Genomic DNA, 18,259 nt, shown 5'->3' on the forward strand with positions numbered 1-18,259 from the left:
GTTTAAAATATGTCAATTAAAATCCTCAAACATGTCTAATTTAACGCAAAATATGTTCCTAGCATTGCAAATTTACAGTTGAAACTTCACTATTTTGACTTCATGAGAAATGTTTCACAAATTGCAAGAAAGTATAGTATTTCTATTTATAATTATCCTAATTACATTTTTAACATTATGTTAATTATTTTTGTATGCACTTGTTAAACTTTCTTTTTCTTTTGTTTGTTTTATTTTATTTGTTCCTAACTAATTTACAGGTAAGTTTTGTGTACTTACTAATTTTTTGCTAGTTTTGGGGTAATTCTTTCTTGTGTTGCTCATTACCTTCTTTCCATATTTTTGAAAGACATCAAGGCAATTTACTGAGGTTTCAAAAGGCTAAAATACTTAAATAAAGTCATGGAAATTGTGTGGACAAATTCAAGGATAGAAAATGTGTAGGAACTATTTCCAGTTTAAACACTGGTTCTTATAACTGGACCTTACTTGCAGAGCTTTTAAGCACAAGAATATATTTCTCACATACATTTTTGAAAGTAATTTTAACATATTATAACAATTTTAAAAAAGTATGGATGAGAGCAAATATTTTTTGGTGGTTCACATAATAGACTATATTACAACACAGTGTTTATCCTCAGATAGTCATGATAGCAGCTGATAACACTGGACACTGGGTCCCAAAAATAGAGCGAAGCTCAACATGTCAGAGGAGTCAGACGTGTGAATACTGACTATTTATACACCAACGTTGTGTTTAAAAGCTGCTGCTCATTTTAATGCAACTTATCTGCAATTTAGCTCAATCTTGAATGCTTTTGGAGCCAATGAGTGGTAATGTAAGGGCAAAACTCTCCAAGGGGGAATAGCCCGGACATCTCAATAACAAATATTTACATTTTATTGATTTTTTGTGGAAGGCACGCATTGGTGCATAATATAGAATGACGGACATGCGCGCAACAACACTTGCATCTGAGCTTCCCCTTACAGTCAACCTTTCACTCCCTCTCTATTCTCTCACACAGGCTATAAATACAGACTCCTATTAGTCCAGTGTTACATTCTCCCACTCAGCCCCCGCCCATTCTCTGTCTCTCACAGCCAGAGAGCTGCAATGACGTATTGCTGGCTATCTCATTAGACGATATCATAAAAAGCCTGTTGCCACAGCAACCGCTCCCTGTATTTCTATGGCAACCAACCGCCATGTCAAGGTGGTGCATTCTCCCCCACTGAAAGGGGAGGAGACAATGATGAGCAATGGAGAAGCCTATAAAGAGGAGGAGGAGGAAGATGGCGAGAGTTGGAACCATCTGACCCCTGCTGGTCACATCTGAGTGCTGCAGGACACATCCTGAAGACGATAAAAAATAGGAATATTTCAAGCATATATTACAGCAATGACAAGTAATAAGTGAGGCTGAGAGAGCGTAGAAGTGAAATTAATATTCAGAGTGATAAACTCACAAGTACAACGTCAGTCTGTCCCTGTTTCCTGAGAATATGAAGCACTGTGTCGTGAACTGTGACAAACAGCCGGCTCTTTGGGATGGACTCTGAGAAGAAACCTGCAGTTTCCAGCTGCTCCACGACACATGCTAATATTTGATCACACAGAAAAGCATGCATGACAATGAGTGACCTTGTGAATGCATAAGACAGAAAGCATTTTGTAATTATAGAAATAAATATTTGAAACGTTTGACTGATGTGTGTGACAGGGAACAATATGGTCGCCTGGTGAGACTTTCCCAATGACATGAGCTCAACCTTCCATTTCGCTTGCTCTATCAGTCTGGACCGACTTGCTGCCACCGCTAACACTTTCCAGATATTAAAATTCAGCCAGGGAATCACACCGTAGTTGACGCTGTACGCAGCCAATCAGGGACTGTGTTGTAGTTGATGATGTAAAATGCAGTCTTGAGGAACAGTAATAAAGTGCCCCAGTAATGAATCCTTAAACCCCCATTAGTATTTCAGTGCCTCCAGTTCCCTTGTCTCAAAGTCAATGGGTTCTTTTAATGTGTTATTGGTTAGAAAAGTTAAATAACATATGGGGTTAACACAAGCTGAAGAAACTTAAATGTTTTGCTCCAAGACATAAAGTATGTCAGTAACTGAACTTTGAAGCTTTTATGTGCTTTAAAAAAGGTGGGAGCTAACAAGTGGCTAAATGAGACTACAGCGCATCATCACGCCAAATCACCTCACTGTGGTGGCGATGTTAAATCATGTGTCTGTAGTGTAGCTCTTTTATAGCTTTTTACTCTAGGCTTCAAAAATCACTAAAATGGCATTCATTTGTGGAGATTATCTTGCTGAACAAATCGTGTAAATATCACAAATGTTTGCTCAACATAGGACTGTTTTTGCAATAATCCAAAATCCAATGGAAAAATCCCTTTTTGGTGAAGGAACCAGGGCGAAGCTAGCAACATCCCTGGGGCACTCTCTGATGGCTCCTGAAGCAACAAGAGCTAACTGGTAACCTTAGCAGAGTAAACACAGCAATAAGTAAAGTTATTGCAGAAATAGAGTCAATAACAACCATTAAACAAGATCAAGAGGATGCACTTGCTAAGTTTCTTGGAGAAGACATTTTTGCCATTCTTTCGACTCGAAATGACAAAAGCTTGATTCATCAACTGGCTCCAATGGTGATAAAGATGTTCCCCGGTACAAATACAATGTTTGTTGTTGCCTCTGATTGCACTAGTGAAGGAAAAGTACAGAGGAACTACAAAGTTGGAGATTACGACCATGAAGTTCGGTGTTCACAATGTTTCAGACGTATAAAAAAGAGGCTGCCAGCTGGGGTTCGGCAGTCAAGAGGCCTGGTGACTGAATGGGAAACGGCGAAATATGCTGGCAGCGCCTGCGTATTGTAAAAACCTCATAGGGATTGTTGTCAATAAGGTACAATGTCACATAAAAATGGTTACTATAAATAAATTGTACTTTCTTAGATATACTGTTACTGTCTAATGTAACATGTCTTTGTATTAGAGGTTAGTGCTAATGACAATATTGGATGAAGATATTTGTCTGTGGAACAGAGTGAAACACTGTTGAGCCCACGTCATCAATGAGGTCTCACTAGGCTAACAATGTGGCGCCACTGAGGCTGAGACCTTGAACATTCATTATCTAAAGCCTCAGTGCTTTGACTGAGGACATTAAATCTGTCTGTGTTTCGTCTGGTGTGCCACTCACCTTGGCAGCCTGCTAGATAGATGTCCAAATCAATCTCTCCAAAGTCCCTGAATATCTGGTAGAAAAGGACATATCACTTTATGTCTTTTTTTTTGTCTGCTATTCATTCTTTAAAAAAATAATGTCGACAAAGTTGTCATCTCTGGTCACTTATTTAACCCTTTGAAACCTGGATCAACATCAGTTTTCTCGTTGACAAGCATTTCAACTTTTTTAAACATGAGCAAATTGGTTTGATTTCTATCAAAACATGGGAAAGAGAGCAAATCATTAGAGAATTATCACATAACTAGGAAAAAATATAAAGAAAACAATATTTATGATTTCGATGTTATACATTTAAAATTAGGTTGCATATATATATATATTGTTATTTTTTCTTTCTTTCTTTTTCCTTTTTTATTGCTAACTTAAAGGTAATTTTCTTGTAACTTTTGTTTACCAGTTTCTTGCTATTTTTGCAGTCATTTCTTGTTTTTGAAAGAAATCAAGCCAATTTGCTCAGGTTTCAAAGGGTTAAACACCTGATGGTTAAATTATTAAGATCCTGGGAGACACATACATTTTTCAAGGTCTTTACAGTGACTGTGTCCACAAAGCTGGTCGTTGAAATGTCCAAGATGATGCTGTGTGTTCCTGATCCGCAGGCCCTTCCTTTTTCGTCATCACTGTGGTGCGACACCTGGGTGATGCTGTCATCACCATGGCAACCCGTGTCTGAATCAGAGTCTGACATGGTTGTGTCATGCTGGTAAGCCCAGTTTACTTGTCCTTTACTGAGACCATTCGCAGTGGTTTCTTTTAGGCTTAAGGCTAGAACGTTTCCCTTACTCTGACCATTCAGTCCTGCAGAGACTTTCCTCTCCTTCATCTCTGAGATTGTGCCATTGGACACATGGGTGACTGCTTTTATCTGCCAGAGGGTTGAAAAATTTATAAGGACTATTACTGAGTTTATATCTATAATTTGTGTAATTTTAAGTATCTTTGAATGTGTCATTTAGAGTATCATACTTGTTTCTTCGCTTCCTTTTGAGCTTTCTTTTTCTCTTTCTCTTGTTTACGCTTCAGCTTTGCATCTCGCTTCTTCTTCGCCGTCAGCAGCTTCCCGATTTCAATTCCACTCTGCACAAAAAAGCCAAGCATGACATTAAAGAGTGAAAAGGGAAAGTGAGACGAGGGAGAGAGATAATGAAAGCAATTATGGGTGCTGTAGACAGTGTACAGGGATTACATCTTGTAATAAAAGACAAGCCTGCACCTAAACAGACATTCACCGACACACACCTTCTCCTGCAGGGCCTCCAAGTACATCTCAGCATTTGTGTAGTAGATAGTTGTAGATGAATGGAAGATTTTAATTCCTGGAATCTCTTTAGCCTGCAGGGACACATCATGAAGCAGAAGAGTTCAGAAACTCACACCCTGTTCCGCTCTCATTTGCACTTTGTTTCTCCCCCAAGTATTATTTGACTAAATGGACTTCTTCAAACACTTAATGGCTGAAAGTTGGACTAACTATCCACATAGTGTTCTTGTAGAGGATTTTTTTCTTATTCTTTTAATAATTCAGGTGAACTACCCATTTAACTTTCTGTGGATGAATAAGCACCTAAGCATCTATCACTTAAGACTCATATACTCTTACCTCCTTGTAGGTCTCAGTGTCCAGATACAGGCCAGTGCCTGACACGTGGCCCAGGATAGAGTAGCGGGGCCTTAAAGGTGTTAAAATGACATTGTTACTGTAGCTCTGTGAAAGTCCCATTACAAACTCTTATTGTCAGTAATCATTAGTGGTGTGTAGTTACATTTGTGTCCTGAAGATGACAGTGAGCATGTTAAAACCGATGGAGACAGCCAGACCCAGGTCCAGGTTGAGCAGGATGGTGCTTATGAATGTTACCAGCCACACCAGCTAGATGGCAGCATGAACACTGAAGGTCAGCAGGGTCAAAGTGCAATGCAGGGTTTACATGATATTTAAAGGTGCATCTGAAAAAGTATTTAATCATACCAGATCAACTTTGTTGGTCCTCCACAGCATCGGCACATCCATGAACTGCTTAAACATTCCTTTCAGATTCACAAACACGATGGTGGATAGGACAGCCTGATGAACACAAACACACAGAGAGGTATTCACATATAGCCAAAGACTTGTTGGTTATTAAAACTAGAATTACTGCCTCGTGGTTGTATGCCTCTATGAATCAGTCATGTGACAGTTACAGTTAACATCCATGACTGTGAAAATGAGGACACCTCACACAAATCTTCCCTCTGGCTGCACAGAATCAGTTTCATGATTAGTGTCACCGATTTAGTACTTGACTAAATGTCTCTCCTTCTGTTTCTGAGATGCGATGTTGAGTAGTGGCCGGAAAAGTGTGTTATTAATATTATTGGATCCTATCAAACATTTGTGGGAAATTGTGTCATAATCAGCGAATAAATTCTTGAGGTATAGCCAAAAACATGTTTTGTGAGTTCACAGTGACCTTGACCTTTGAACAGCAAAATATAATCAGTTCATTCTTGACTTCAAGTGGACGTTTGTGCCAAATTTGAAGAAATTCTCTCAAGCTGTTCTGGAGTTGACACATTTACAAATGTGAGACAGAAACAAGGTCACAGCAACTTTGAACAAGAAAATGTAATCAGTTCATTCTAAAGTTCAAGTGGATGTAGGTGCTAAGTTTGAAGAAATTTTCTCAAGGTGTTCTTAAATATTGTATTCACAAGAATGGGACAGAGAGCCAACCTTAAAACATAAAGCCTCTGGCCTCAGATATTGCCAGCGCTGAGGCATAAAAATGTCTGCACAGAGATACAGATCATTAAAGAGAAATGTTACTGCAGAGAGAGTTTTACCTTGGGGAGATCTGAAAAGAGAGAGCCTATTTTCAAAACTGTGATCAGCACAATGATGGATGAAATCACTCCTGCAACCTGACAAAACACACACACACACACACTTATTGTACAATTAATGGTGTCACATTGATACGAATGTAATCAGGGTATTTGGTCTGTTTGTGCATACTTGTGTCTTGCCCCCTGTGCTCTCCTGGACAAGGCTGCGAGACAAAGAGGAAGTCACAGAGTAACACTGAAAAAAGCCGCCAACAGTGTTACAAAGACCCAAAGCAACCAGCTCCTGGAAAAAGAGAAACAGCAGGACAGACACAACATTTCATTTTGAAGTCAAAACCCACATTCAGACTGAGATGACCTTTGATTTTGATAATGGGATTTAATGCTATTTATTTTGCGGACTTTTGTGCAATACTGTATGTCTGTAACCTTCGGGTCTAAAACATAGTGTGCTATTCATTAAATACAGCCATATCAATACATCACTGCCAGGCTGAGGGCAGTGCCAAGCATATTTAAGACACACTTGATTGCATAAAGCTTGTTGAGCATTAATGATTCAGCAGGCCAGCTCTTAGAGGCTGTGAGTGTTCCCAGCCTGTCTCTCTCTCCTGAGCAAGATGATCGCAGTCACATGCCTCCGCAAGTGTGTATGTGTGAATAAGTCTGTGTGCTACAGACAAGAATACAGGATTTAAAAAACCCTATATGTCTCCACTTGCAGAATTGTGGAGAACGCACAGTTCGTAGAGGTTCTTCCTTTGTGTGTATCTATTTCCAGGGGAACATTCATCAATTTTTTCAAATTAAATTATTACATGACCTAAAGGCTCTAGCGAAAGGAAGAGAGTGCTGTTCAATCTCAGGTCATGGTTTTGCATAAAAAATTAATTATATGAGGAGAATGAATAAGCAAGAGAACATCTCCATGACAGAGAGGGAAATATATACTTTTCTGTAGTGCCTTTAGACATGCTTGTTTTATGCAACATATATCTACATATCATAATGACATCCACGTCCCCTTAACTTTTGCCAGATGCACAACGAGTAATGACAGGCAAAACTTAACTGCTATCTTGTGCAAAAACAAATGTACGAATGTACAAATATAACAAATGTATGTAAATCTACGCATGTCCATATGTGCACTGTTAGACGTTTAATGTATTATGAACAATTAGATGTGGCCTTGTATAATTACTGGCTGAAATGCATCTTTGGCCTTAAGAGGTTTTGGCGATCAAATTTCAGTGGGTCATTACAATTAGGATATAATTAAGAAATTGATGCTGCATAAAATGACCTGTAGATGAGGACTGTGAAGAAACAAGAGAAACATCTTTTAGCAAAGTGAACAAATGCGCCCCCAGGTATTTTTCATAAGCGTGTCCAAAGAGGCCACTGAATATTTTGGGGTGGCACACCAAAACCAAAACCAGTAACTGAATTTTGGAAAATCTGTTATGCTGCTTTAGTATAAAGGCCAGTTAAAACTATGTTAATATTAAAGTTAAAGGTCTGGTGTGCAAGATTTAGGAGGATTTATTGGCATTTAGCCTTGAGGACATAGAAATCTGAATAACGCAGTTTCACACTCCAAATCATTGTTTATCCAACATTTGTCAAGGAAGGGCTGCTAACTCCAGTGGCTGACGCAAAAACGCTAATGGCCATATATAGAGCCAGTGTTTAGTTGTATAAACATGGTGCACATGACAGGCTCCATGGACAAAAATCCGCTCCCTATGTAGATATAAACAGCTTATTCTAAGGTAACAAAAGCACAACAATTCTTATTTTAACATGATTATACACGAAGGAAAACACATTTATTGTATTTTATTCCATTTCTTCCAATATATGCCATGATCCTGGGTATTCTTTTATAGTTTGGATTTTGTTTTGGGGTTTTCTGTTTGTGTTTTCCTTGTTTCATGTTATTCATGTTTGCTTTCCTGTTTTATTTTGTAGTATCACTCCACATGTGTCATGTCTGATTTTACTTCCTGTCTTTGTGTGTTTTCTCTTCTTAGCGTTTCTCTGATTAGTTTCACCTGCCCCTCATTGGTTGTACAGTCCTCACCTGTGTGTCCTTAGTTCTTCCTGTCTTTGTATTTTTCCCTCCTATTTTCTATTGCATCTGTCTTTATCAGTCACGTTTGTCCACCCCTGAGTTCATAGTCTTTCCTTTACCCCTGTTCTGTTTTAGTCTTGTTTTCTTCACCCTTGTGTTCCCCGCCACACCTTCGATTGTAAGCCAATCCCTGTTTCCCTCCTTCTACCTGTGTCCACCTACCCCAGCTGTATCTCATTCTTGTGATTGGTTCCCTGTGTATAATTACCCATGTGTTTCCCTTTTTTTCCCCTTGTCAGTTTGTCTGTGATCCACTGTTTTTGCTGTTGTCCTTATCCCTGAGTTTGTTTGTGATTCATGTTACAATTGTACTTTGTGTTTTAGTTACCTGCTTGTTTTTTTTGGACATTTTCATTGGCAAATTAAGGTCACTTTTCATTTGTACACCTGTCTGCCCTTTTTGTTCTGCATTTGGGTCATCATCTGAACTCATACCTGACAATATATTCCTCTAAATCCTACACACCAGATCTTTAAGGGGTCACATACTGCTGTACTTTGGATTCTTATTTTACAGGTACACAGTCTTGTTTTATTGTGTTAAGTATGTGTATACTGTACTGTGTACTCATCAAATAGATATCTGTTCTTTATAGTTTTAGAAAAAAATGCTTTTTATCAGAGGACTTTTATTTTGTCAAAGTTAAAGACATTTACACCATTGATTGATGCAGATTTAATTGATTGATTTTTGTATTAATGTGATTCAGTTGCCATTCTGGGACACAAGATAAAATTTAAGAATTATTTCTGATAATACAGTGAAATCAAAAAGAAAAGACACATATTGGTGCATGAAAATAATCAGGAACAAGTGTTTAACCCCAGCCCCTCATTGACAAAAAAAAAAAGAAAAATGTTGTTGCATCTGTCAGACTGTCACGGCTGCAATCTGAATCTGAGATTAAAGAATATAGTGCTTTTGTAATTCATACCCAATAAAATACCCCCTTTTTAATGAACCGAGCACCTGAGTGGATATGTACTAAACAAAACAAAACAAAATAAAAAACATCCACATAGTTCTGAGAAGTTATTCACAGCCAAATCTATGTGAATATCTTCCTCCTGGACTAGCTGAATCATTTTTCCACTGATGTGACAGTCATGCTCGATTGTGAGCGAGCAGAGAGTGAAGTCTAATTTTAGACCAAAGTTTGACTCTTCCCTGTTAGCAGCGAGTCAGACAGGAACAGGGACTCCAATTATAGCTCTCACAGCTGTGTGTGAGTACCACAGTCTGCGTGTTTTCATCCCTTTGAAAATTCAAATATGTGCATGAGTGCGTGTACTCCTCACCTGGTTGCTATCCACCTTGTAGCCATGTTTGAGGGCAAATGTTTTGCCCAGAGAAATGTTGATGGCGTAGCCCACAATGGCCACTGCAAAAGCATCGCCTATCACCTTTGAGAACAATGTGGCATCTGGAGCACGAGGGGCCTTGAGCCTGGAGCAGGAGGTAGAGATGAATGTTTCAGGTTTTAATCCCTTTTATCTCACAGAGTCCTGACACAGGCAGCTCCACAAACAGCTACAGATGTTAGAACAGCTCACAATATCCCAGAGGTTGTTAAAAACTCAACATTCAAAGCAATGTAACTTGTGACTAATGAAGTAAATGCAGAGGTGAATGTCTGAAAGGGACAGTTCACCCCAAAACTTAAAAATACACATTTTTCCTCTTACTTTTAGAGCTATTTATCAATCTAGACTGTTTTGGTGTGAGTTGTTGAGTGTTTAAGATATCAGTGTCTACCTTCTCTCCAATCTCTGCAGCCAATATCTCTAACACTCAACAACTCACACCAAAAATGATTTTGAATTTGAGGTGAACTGTCCCTTTAAACTCCAGCTGCATGTATGACCTTCATACAGGCGTTAATCCTGTTGTTATTTAACATACTTTGAAATACATCTTTCTCACTTTTTCAATACTAACCATACCTGGCCTTGATTTTTTACCAAAAATGGCCAAAATCCCATGAAAATCTAAAGCTAATGTCAAAAACAATAAAGTCTTAGAGTAGCTTGTGCACAAATTACAATAATCTTCTCTTATATCCAATGTTTACACACTGCTGTATGCTGTTTGGGTAACCTCTGCTCACTTAAAGACATTTCCACTGGAAACTTGCACAAACACACACTGTGACCTGTTTCTTTGCAGGATGTGTTACTTGTCTTATCAACAGCTACACATTGTATCTCCACAAACATGAAATGTGGTACTTTGTGTATCTTGTGAACAGTCATGCACCAACAGCTGCCTTGAATCTCACCTCTCCTATTCCCCTCTCTCTTTCATGCGCACACACACACACACACACACACACACACACACAAGATAAACTTACCCACTGGGAATCTCTCCAACCACATCAATGCTGTATTTACTCGGAAGTTCACAGAAGTGGACAATAATCGTTGCCGCTATGATCTGTTAAAAAAAAAAAAGGCACAAGGGATGTTGGTTTTGTAAGCTGGTTGGTTGGTTTTAGTACTTTCAGCCCAAGCAAGCCCTCTTTTTGGCATGCCTAAAAGAAGGTCATCAGTGCCACAGTCCAGCATGATCACTGAGGTCAAGATGCCCCCTGCTGGACTGTTAAATGAACACACCTGCTGAAAGAGTGAAAAAGGAAAGACAGGCAAAGCGGTGGACTTACCACTATGATTTCTATCGGGATGGGCAGTGGCAGCTTCTGTCTGTAGCAGGCATTGACTTCTTTGACAACAATTAGAACAGCCAGCGCAACCAGGCTGACCACCAGCTCTGGCACTTTGGTCTCAGGCAGCAGCCGGCAAATATCCACCAGAGTCTGTGAGAAAAAGAGTGGAGCAGAGACAGGCAGAACAGAGGGAGGAAGTTGGAAATTAAATCTATCTATAGTTTAGAAAGCAACCAAGTGTGCACAGGTTTAGTGATGCCTGCTGGCTTTGCCGCCTTGCTCCCCCTAAGAGGAGGGTGTGCACAAAATTGTATAAACTACTGGTATGGAGTTAATATTCTGCCAAAACGTAACAAGTAAAACATGTTTAACAGGTACCCTATGATTTCCCAACAAACACAATGTAGTTTGCTAATGACAATGTTGTTTCGCAAATACAAAATGAACCTGTCAGACAGATACACAACATATTTCTACTACACAATGCTTCAGAAACAAACACATGTCATACAAGTACAAGAAAATATATTCTTTTAATGACAAAAAAAATAAAAAAATCATGTGATTTTTGACCTAATTTTTCCACCGTAAATGATATTGGGATTTTCTCACAAATGTCCCAAGTAGTTCTCCCTCCACAACAGCAGCTGATGCTACATGAGCCAATTTAAACAATACACGAGGGAGCCACTGAGGATTACACCCAGTGTTGCCAACTTAGTGACCTTCTTGTTGGATTCCCCCTACTACTGCCTCATAAATATATGGTCTGTACACAAATTGTGGTGCATTGCTTATATGGCTACAAACAGTGCATGAGAACAGTGGAGTATTGTAATGGATGACATACTCACATAAATAAGGGAGAGCGGACCAGTGAAACGTTGCGGCTTGACTCCAAACAGGTACTTGAGCTGGGAGACACATACATGGCACGCTGATCCTGTGGTGTAGCCTCGAACCAGTGGCTCAGAAAGATAGGTGACCACGAACCCAAACCTCACCATACCTAACATGATCTAAAAATAGGAGAAAAAAACAACACAAAAACAACAGAGGTAGTGAAATATGACTTAACCTGGTTGTTCAGTAACCTGATACAGTCACTAAAAGTTTTTATTTTGGTCAAAACTGACGCAAAGACACACCTGAAAGATTCCAGTCAAGACAGTGAGGGCACATGCTATCTGTACTCTGTATGCATCCAGTGCATCGTTGTCCATACTTTCTGTCCCATTAGTGCCATTTACAGAAGTGTTATTGTCTGGTGCCAGCCTCTCCGTCACACTCCCAATCATGATGCTGATCACAGCAAAAGTACCTGAACATGAAAAACACAGGCTTGTTCATTCATGCTCTTTCAGTCATTTTAAGTCACACACACTATCTCACTCACCTATGGAGATGTGTCTGGATGTACCAAAGATGAAGTAGACCAGCACCGGGTAAAGGGAGGTGTAAAGACCAAACACTGGGCGTAAAGAAGCCAGAAGGGCATACGCCATGCCTGGTAAAAAGAAAGAAGAAACAAAGTGCAATTATAGTTACAGTCCAACATTTTGGGAAATATACTCACTTGCTTTCTGTCTTGTTAGAGAGAAGACTGACTCTCACATCCATATTTTTTAAGGATGATGCCGGGAGACAGTTAGCTTAGGTATGCATAAATGCGTAATAAAGTCTTCCTGTCGGAACCTCTAATCTCACTAATTAACATGTTGTTTAGGTGTAAAAACAAAAACTTGTGTTGTGTTTTTTTTTCTGGCAATTTATTTCATGGTCTCGTGCAGTACTGGAATCTTGCAAGGAAACACTAAAAGAAGGAAAGGTCATGACGATGATGACAGTGTTCAGATTTTGCATTGGTGCTAGACTTTGGTGTTTTATTGGAGTCAATAGTGTCCCAGTGATGAGCCTGAAATCCCATGAGACGTTCTGTAGTCTCATTGAGAGACTGCTTGATACAACCTTTGAAAGACACCTAGAAGTTCTAGGATTCACGAGTGGGGTATTTTATGTCATATAACAAAATATGGAAGTCTCTTCAGCTTGTGTTAGCCATAGACTTCATTACAGTCATTTTACCCCCCAAAAAACAGGACTCATACCTGCAGCACTTTAATCCTTTAAAATGACCAGTTTGCTAAGTTTGTGAGGTGTGATGATGATAACCTCTCAGCTTTCTCCACTGTACACATCCAAACATACAAACCCTGCGGCAGATGCATGATGCCCACACTGCAGCCAGAGATCAGGTCCCCAATGGCATTTTCTCTGATGGAGTAATGAGGCAGCCAGCTGAGAACAGGGACCCAGCTCAGCACTGTGTGCTTCAGCCTGGCCACCGAACACCTGCAACAGTCATCCCAGATATTCAGTACACCAAACATACACTGGGCGTACAATTTCACTGTAGACTGCTTCACCGGAGAGCATTGCCTGAAAAGTCACCTAAAATATGTAGGTTGTTAGTTCTAATCTTCTGGTTCATTTTGATGTAATGACATTCATGCAATATTTGCTGAAGAGTAATTAACTCTCATAAACCAAAGCCTATTAATACATTTTGAAATTTTTGATATTTACTATTTTTATTCTAAAAAAAGGGAATGGATATTATAATCAAATTTCAGGTCCAATGTTAAGAATTTAAGTAGAATTGAATGGAGTGTAATATAATACATATAATTTCTTTAGTCCAAAATCACCTGAAAATAAGAATCATCATGGATGTTGTTGTTGTTTTATTGTTGTTTTTTTTTTTTTTTACTTTAAAATGAGCCATATATATCTAAATAGGGAGCAAGGCTTCATCCATAGAGATCACCATGTTGCATTGCAATATTTCTACAGTATGCCAGAACGCACAGCAAACACTGGCTCACAGACAATTGCATTTAGGCGTCAAAAATCCTAAACGTGCTGTTCATTTGTGAAGATTATCTTTCTGAACAAAAGATGCAAGTATCTAAACTTTTGTTTGCCACAGATATTGTTTTCTGCATTACCAAAATGTAATGGAAAAATCGCATTGGCTTTTTAACAAGGGAACCAGGGCAAAGCTAACTTCCACTTTAGCCTGCAGAAAAACTTCACTCCATTTGTCTGGATCTTAAGTTATCAGGGAAAAAAGTGATTTTTTTACACAAAGGACCTTCAAAATATCATGAAATGAAACTTGTGAATTTTAGCACCTGCTACACTTTTTATCAGCTGGCCTTGTGAAACAGTGACACAGTGGATAAGACAGCATATCTATGTGCTACTATTCACTTCTTGTAACACACAGAGTGAAGTAAAAAAATGTAAACGGCTGTCTAAACAAATATTAGATCTTTTAGTTTAGCAAATCAACTGAAATGTCACTGCTTGTGACTGCTTAATATTTGTTTGAAGAGCCTTATATGATGTGTCACAGGTTATCATAAACACCTCTGCCAAAATAAAACTGTGTACTTTGCTCTTTCATTGTCATTCAGCATCTCAGATTAATTGATTGGTCAGCTTTTTTGATCAACACTATCAACACCATTCACATAAATTTGCATTCACCTGCAACAAGCTCATTCATGACTCATTCACTCATTCATGAGTCACTTTTTATGGGTTGAGTGAACAGTAAGACATGCAGTAAAGCCACACACACAATTGCAAGCATGCAAAAACACATTTGCTTCGACAGTGTTGAGGAGTAATTGGTTGAATGCAATAGATTTATGAATTAAATTACAGAATCAATGTTACTATAATCAGTTACAGAGATAAATGTTGGCGATCACATCTAAAGATATTTGTTTTCTTTAATGAATTTGTATGTAGAGTATAACAATGATTCTACTGATTTGCATCTTTTTGTTGTACATGAACAGGCCTTTCTTATGAAAGATATTCTGACTTGTCATAATCGGAAAAGCACAGGTGTTCCTAATAAAATTCACAGCAACAGTAAGCAGAAAATCCTATTACTAGGAACCTTTTTGGGAGAAGCAACGAAATGGAATGCAGCATCATGCATTTCCTTATTCCCATCAGTGCTTTTCTTACTACAACAAATCAAAAGCGCTTCCGTGAAAAAGGTATATGCCTTCTTTAAGCATATTTGCAGACAATTTGAACAAGCAAAGCTTTTAAAATGAATTTAAAGGCAACATCAAATGAGGGATCTATTCTGGAGTGCTGCTTTTGATTGGTCTGCTTGCTTGAATTTGCACTGCCTCCCATCTGCCAATCAAATCGAAGTGCATTGTTCTTAACAGCCAGAGTCTGTCATCCCTGCAACCATAGATTAAAGGCACAGAATAGTGTCCTTAAATATGGACAACTTTAGGCCTTAATAAAATGTGAACTGGCGAGTTTGGGATTTGCTCTGTTTTGGAGCACACCTCAAGTGGCCATTCAGTGAGCTGCAGTTTTTGGCACTTTGCATTGGCTTCATTTTTCAGCCTTAGAGATTTCAGTTTGGTTGTAACCAATCAACCAGGCCAAGACAGTAGCCATGTCGCAGGACATTAATGACTTTCAGTGCCGGAAATATAATACTGTTTTCCTGCCAAATCAGAAAAGGACTCCAAAATTACTGTACAATATAAACATGAAACATCAACATCAAAATACTTGTGTCAAACCTTTCTGCAGGTTTTAAAATAATTTTAAAAAGTAATGAAATGTGATAAGTTACATTACTTTGATGAAGTGATTGAAATGTCTTTCTACATTTTCAACAAGGTAACTAGTAACCTGTAACCTAATACATTTCAAAAGTTACGTTCCCAGCACTGTCCGCAAACACACACACGCACAAATGCATCCTTTTTGCCAGTTTGTCTCTTTATTTATCTCATTTTTTCCCATTTTTTTAATTTGCATGTCACCCTGCATCTTCTCTGTCTTGTCTTTACCTTAGAGACTCTCTCACCCGTTCACCCAGGGTCGGCTCAGTGGACCATGTCCCCTTTTGTGCCACTTCATCAAGACATAACTCATCTAGGACCTTCCTCTGCACAAAATACTCCCCAGCTGAGCAGTCCCTCTCCTCCATATCCATGTCTGTTGGACCAAAGTCAGCCGACCTCCTTAAAGCCAGGGTCCTCCTTTTCTGCCTGAGGGTCTTCTTAAACAGGAAACACAGCACTTAAACTGTTGTTACAACAAAAGCCAGACAGTAGTGAGCAGTAGTGCAGTGAGAGTGAAGCCTCGTCGTGTTTCGATACTGATTGACAGTGCTTGTTTTTGGACTGTGGGAGTGACTGTTCCTTTCCAGTCCTTATAAGTGAACAACCACCACCCCACATGTCCCTGTCTACATACACACACCTGAAGTAATGTGTGTGTAACCCTATAGTCATTAACTTGGTGAAAACTACAGCTGAAAGGCTGAACTTTGGTAAACACTCCAAACTGTAAAAACTGGTAAAACACTGAGAGTCACATGGAAACACTGGAACTGAGTTGCGTTGTATAATATGTATAAACATTGTTTTCACAGATCTATACTTGAGATTAGAGTTTGTTTTGTAGTCTTTGCCTCTATAAAGCAGGCAGCTCACTGAACAGTGGAACAAACAGTGTTTGTGTGTAAGCGCCAGATTGACTAAAACATCTTATCTTTATAGTTGCCTAACTTTCCTCATTAAGGAGATAAAGTCACAATTTTTTTATTGTCAGCAGGACTGTTGTGACACATTGTGGCATTGCCCAATATGCTTTATGGAATCTGGCAATCGAAAAAAAAAAAGATTTCCCAAAGATTAACTTTATGACGGACAGGAGACTAGCAAACATGTTTGAAGTCGTGATAGCTACCAAGTTCTTAAATTTGATTTATTAAAAACCCCTTTTTCCATCACTAAATCAAACAATTCACTTTCTCTCGTGCTGTGTCTTGCTGTTTTCTGTTAATAACCGCCCTGAGACCATCGGTCGTCGGTCTATGTCAGCCTGGTGGTGAACATCTGTTGCCCTAGTTTTTGCGATGTTGTCAGCCTTTGTCGGCTGTTTTTCAGACATTTAAGCAAGTTGTAATTGGCATCAGAGACAGTGGATCCCATCAGTGAATAAAATCAATCTGAATGACAGTTCAGTTCAGTGCATGAGAAAAGAAAAGGAAGTGAGGAAAACACACAAAGAGCACAATTCAAGAGGGCCTGAGATTGAGACAAACTTGTTGTATTTGGTAAGTTTTGTTTTTTTAGCAACTGAGCTAAAAAGCTGAAACAGTTCATAATTGTTTGGCTTATTTTTCACTAGCACATGGTATATATCATGTTCTTTTAACATCAAGTTGTGTTGTTAATATGCGGACTGGCTAACTTAGGTCAAAATGGTCTTGGTTTCTCTTCTGGTTTCTCTGCCTGCTGGGACAAAGAGTTATTTCCTCTCAGAGTTGCAGTGAGCCATCAGCTGTAGTCTTGGTGAGGAGACATTAGTGACACAGCAGTCGGCCTTTGTTGCCACTAGTTCTTTGATGTTGGTTTAGTTTGTCTGGGCCATCAGGAGACCACTCAACATTTAGTGCAATCCTCTCCTACCATAAGGGGTCAACAGAAGTATAATGTACAATTTTTTCAGATCAGGGGACACGTCAGGGCTGTAATCATTAACGTGGGGAGATGGGGGCGTTTCAGTCAACAGCTTCTGCAACTCAGTCCTCAAGGAGGGTCTGGGGGGGATTTTTAGAGCATGTTGAAACTAGGGTCAGACACTTTAGGTAGTCTGAATGTGACATTTTTTTGTGACAAACAAACACTTTGCAACACCCATAAAAGTGGAAATACCTACTTAAAACTCATTAAATTCTAGTTTTCCACTTTTTAATATTTTTGTTTTGATAATAGGCTATTTAATATTTGAAAGTAATGAAATAGAGAGACAGTGTCTGGCATTGACTGTACTCACAGCAGCTGAGCAGCAGCCTCTGCTGAGGTAGAGCAACACTACTTGCACAAATGATGGCGGTTTGTGGTTGCCTGCCGTGACATAGCATTTTTTTTCTTTATAGTTTTTATTAATATACTGAAAATTCGGGGAATGTATCCACCCCAGGTTAAATTATTATTGCTGCCTATATAACATGTACAGTCACTTTCTCCCACACCAACCATGTTAAGTGTCATTACTAAATAAAATCAAGGACCATATTTTATTATAAAGAGGTGAAACCAGCTGTTCAGCACTTTCTCATGAACAAACTCAAACCATACAAATAGAGATTCATACACAATATGTTTATATGTCTTTCATCATATGTTCTATATTCAAAAAGTGCCCAATATATCACAGGCTTCAACACTTGTTAAATAAAAGCCAATTTACCTGTGAACCAGGTGACCCTATAATGCAAATTCATCAGTCACACTCC

The 18,259-nt window shown here is 38.9% G+C and overlaps 1 protein-coding gene across 1 annotated transcript; it reads right to left on the minus strand.

The window, feature by feature from the left end:
- Positions 1-201: 201 nt before the first annotated feature.
- On the minus strand, positions 202-16,116 carry si:ch211-117c9.2 (solute carrier family 26 member 6). Its single transcript, XM_042492097.1, has 19 exons — positions 15,801-16,116; positions 13,115-13,254; positions 12,299-12,409; positions 12,051-12,223; positions 11,757-11,921; positions 10,900-11,052; positions 10,591-10,673; positions 9,536-9,683; positions 6,269-6,382; positions 6,097-6,174; positions 5,240-5,335; positions 5,034-5,140; positions 4,871-4,940; positions 4,510-4,602; positions 4,237-4,347; positions 3,785-4,135; positions 3,223-3,277; positions 1,474-1,604; positions 202-1,360 (listed from the first exon to the last, which is right to left on the minus strand). The coding sequence occupies exons 1-19, from the start codon at positions 15,944-15,946 to the stop codon at positions 1,334-1,336; spliced, it is 2,352 nt and encodes a 783-aa protein (XP_042348031.1). The 5' UTR covers positions 15,947-16,116; the 3' UTR covers positions 202-1,333.
- Positions 16,117-18,259: the final 2,143 nt, after the last annotated feature.

Source organism: Plectropomus leopardus, chromosome 8 (assembly GCF_008729295.1).
Source record: "Plectropomus leopardus isolate mb chromosome 8, YSFRI_Pleo_2.0, whole genome shotgun sequence".
Taxonomy (NCBI): domain Eukaryota; kingdom Metazoa; phylum Chordata; class Actinopteri; order Perciformes; family Serranidae; genus Plectropomus; species Plectropomus leopardus.

What these genes read in the sequence shown, in the direction of transcription:
- si:ch211-117c9.2 (XM_042492097.1), bottom strand. Translation starts at nt 15,946, where the DNA reads ATGGATATGGAGGAGAGGGACTGCTCAGCTGGGGAGTATTTTGTGCAG. An exon ending in TCTTGACTGGAATCTTTCAG is followed by an intron (nt 11,922 to 12,050) that starts GTGTGTCTTTGC and finishes TCCTATTTTTAG; the next exon opens with ATCATGTTAGGTATGGTGAG. An exon ending in AAAAGGAAGCGAAGAAACAA is followed by an intron (nt 4,136 to 4,236) that starts GTATGATACTCT and finishes ACCCTCTGGCAG; the next exon opens with ATAAAAGCAGTCACCCATGT.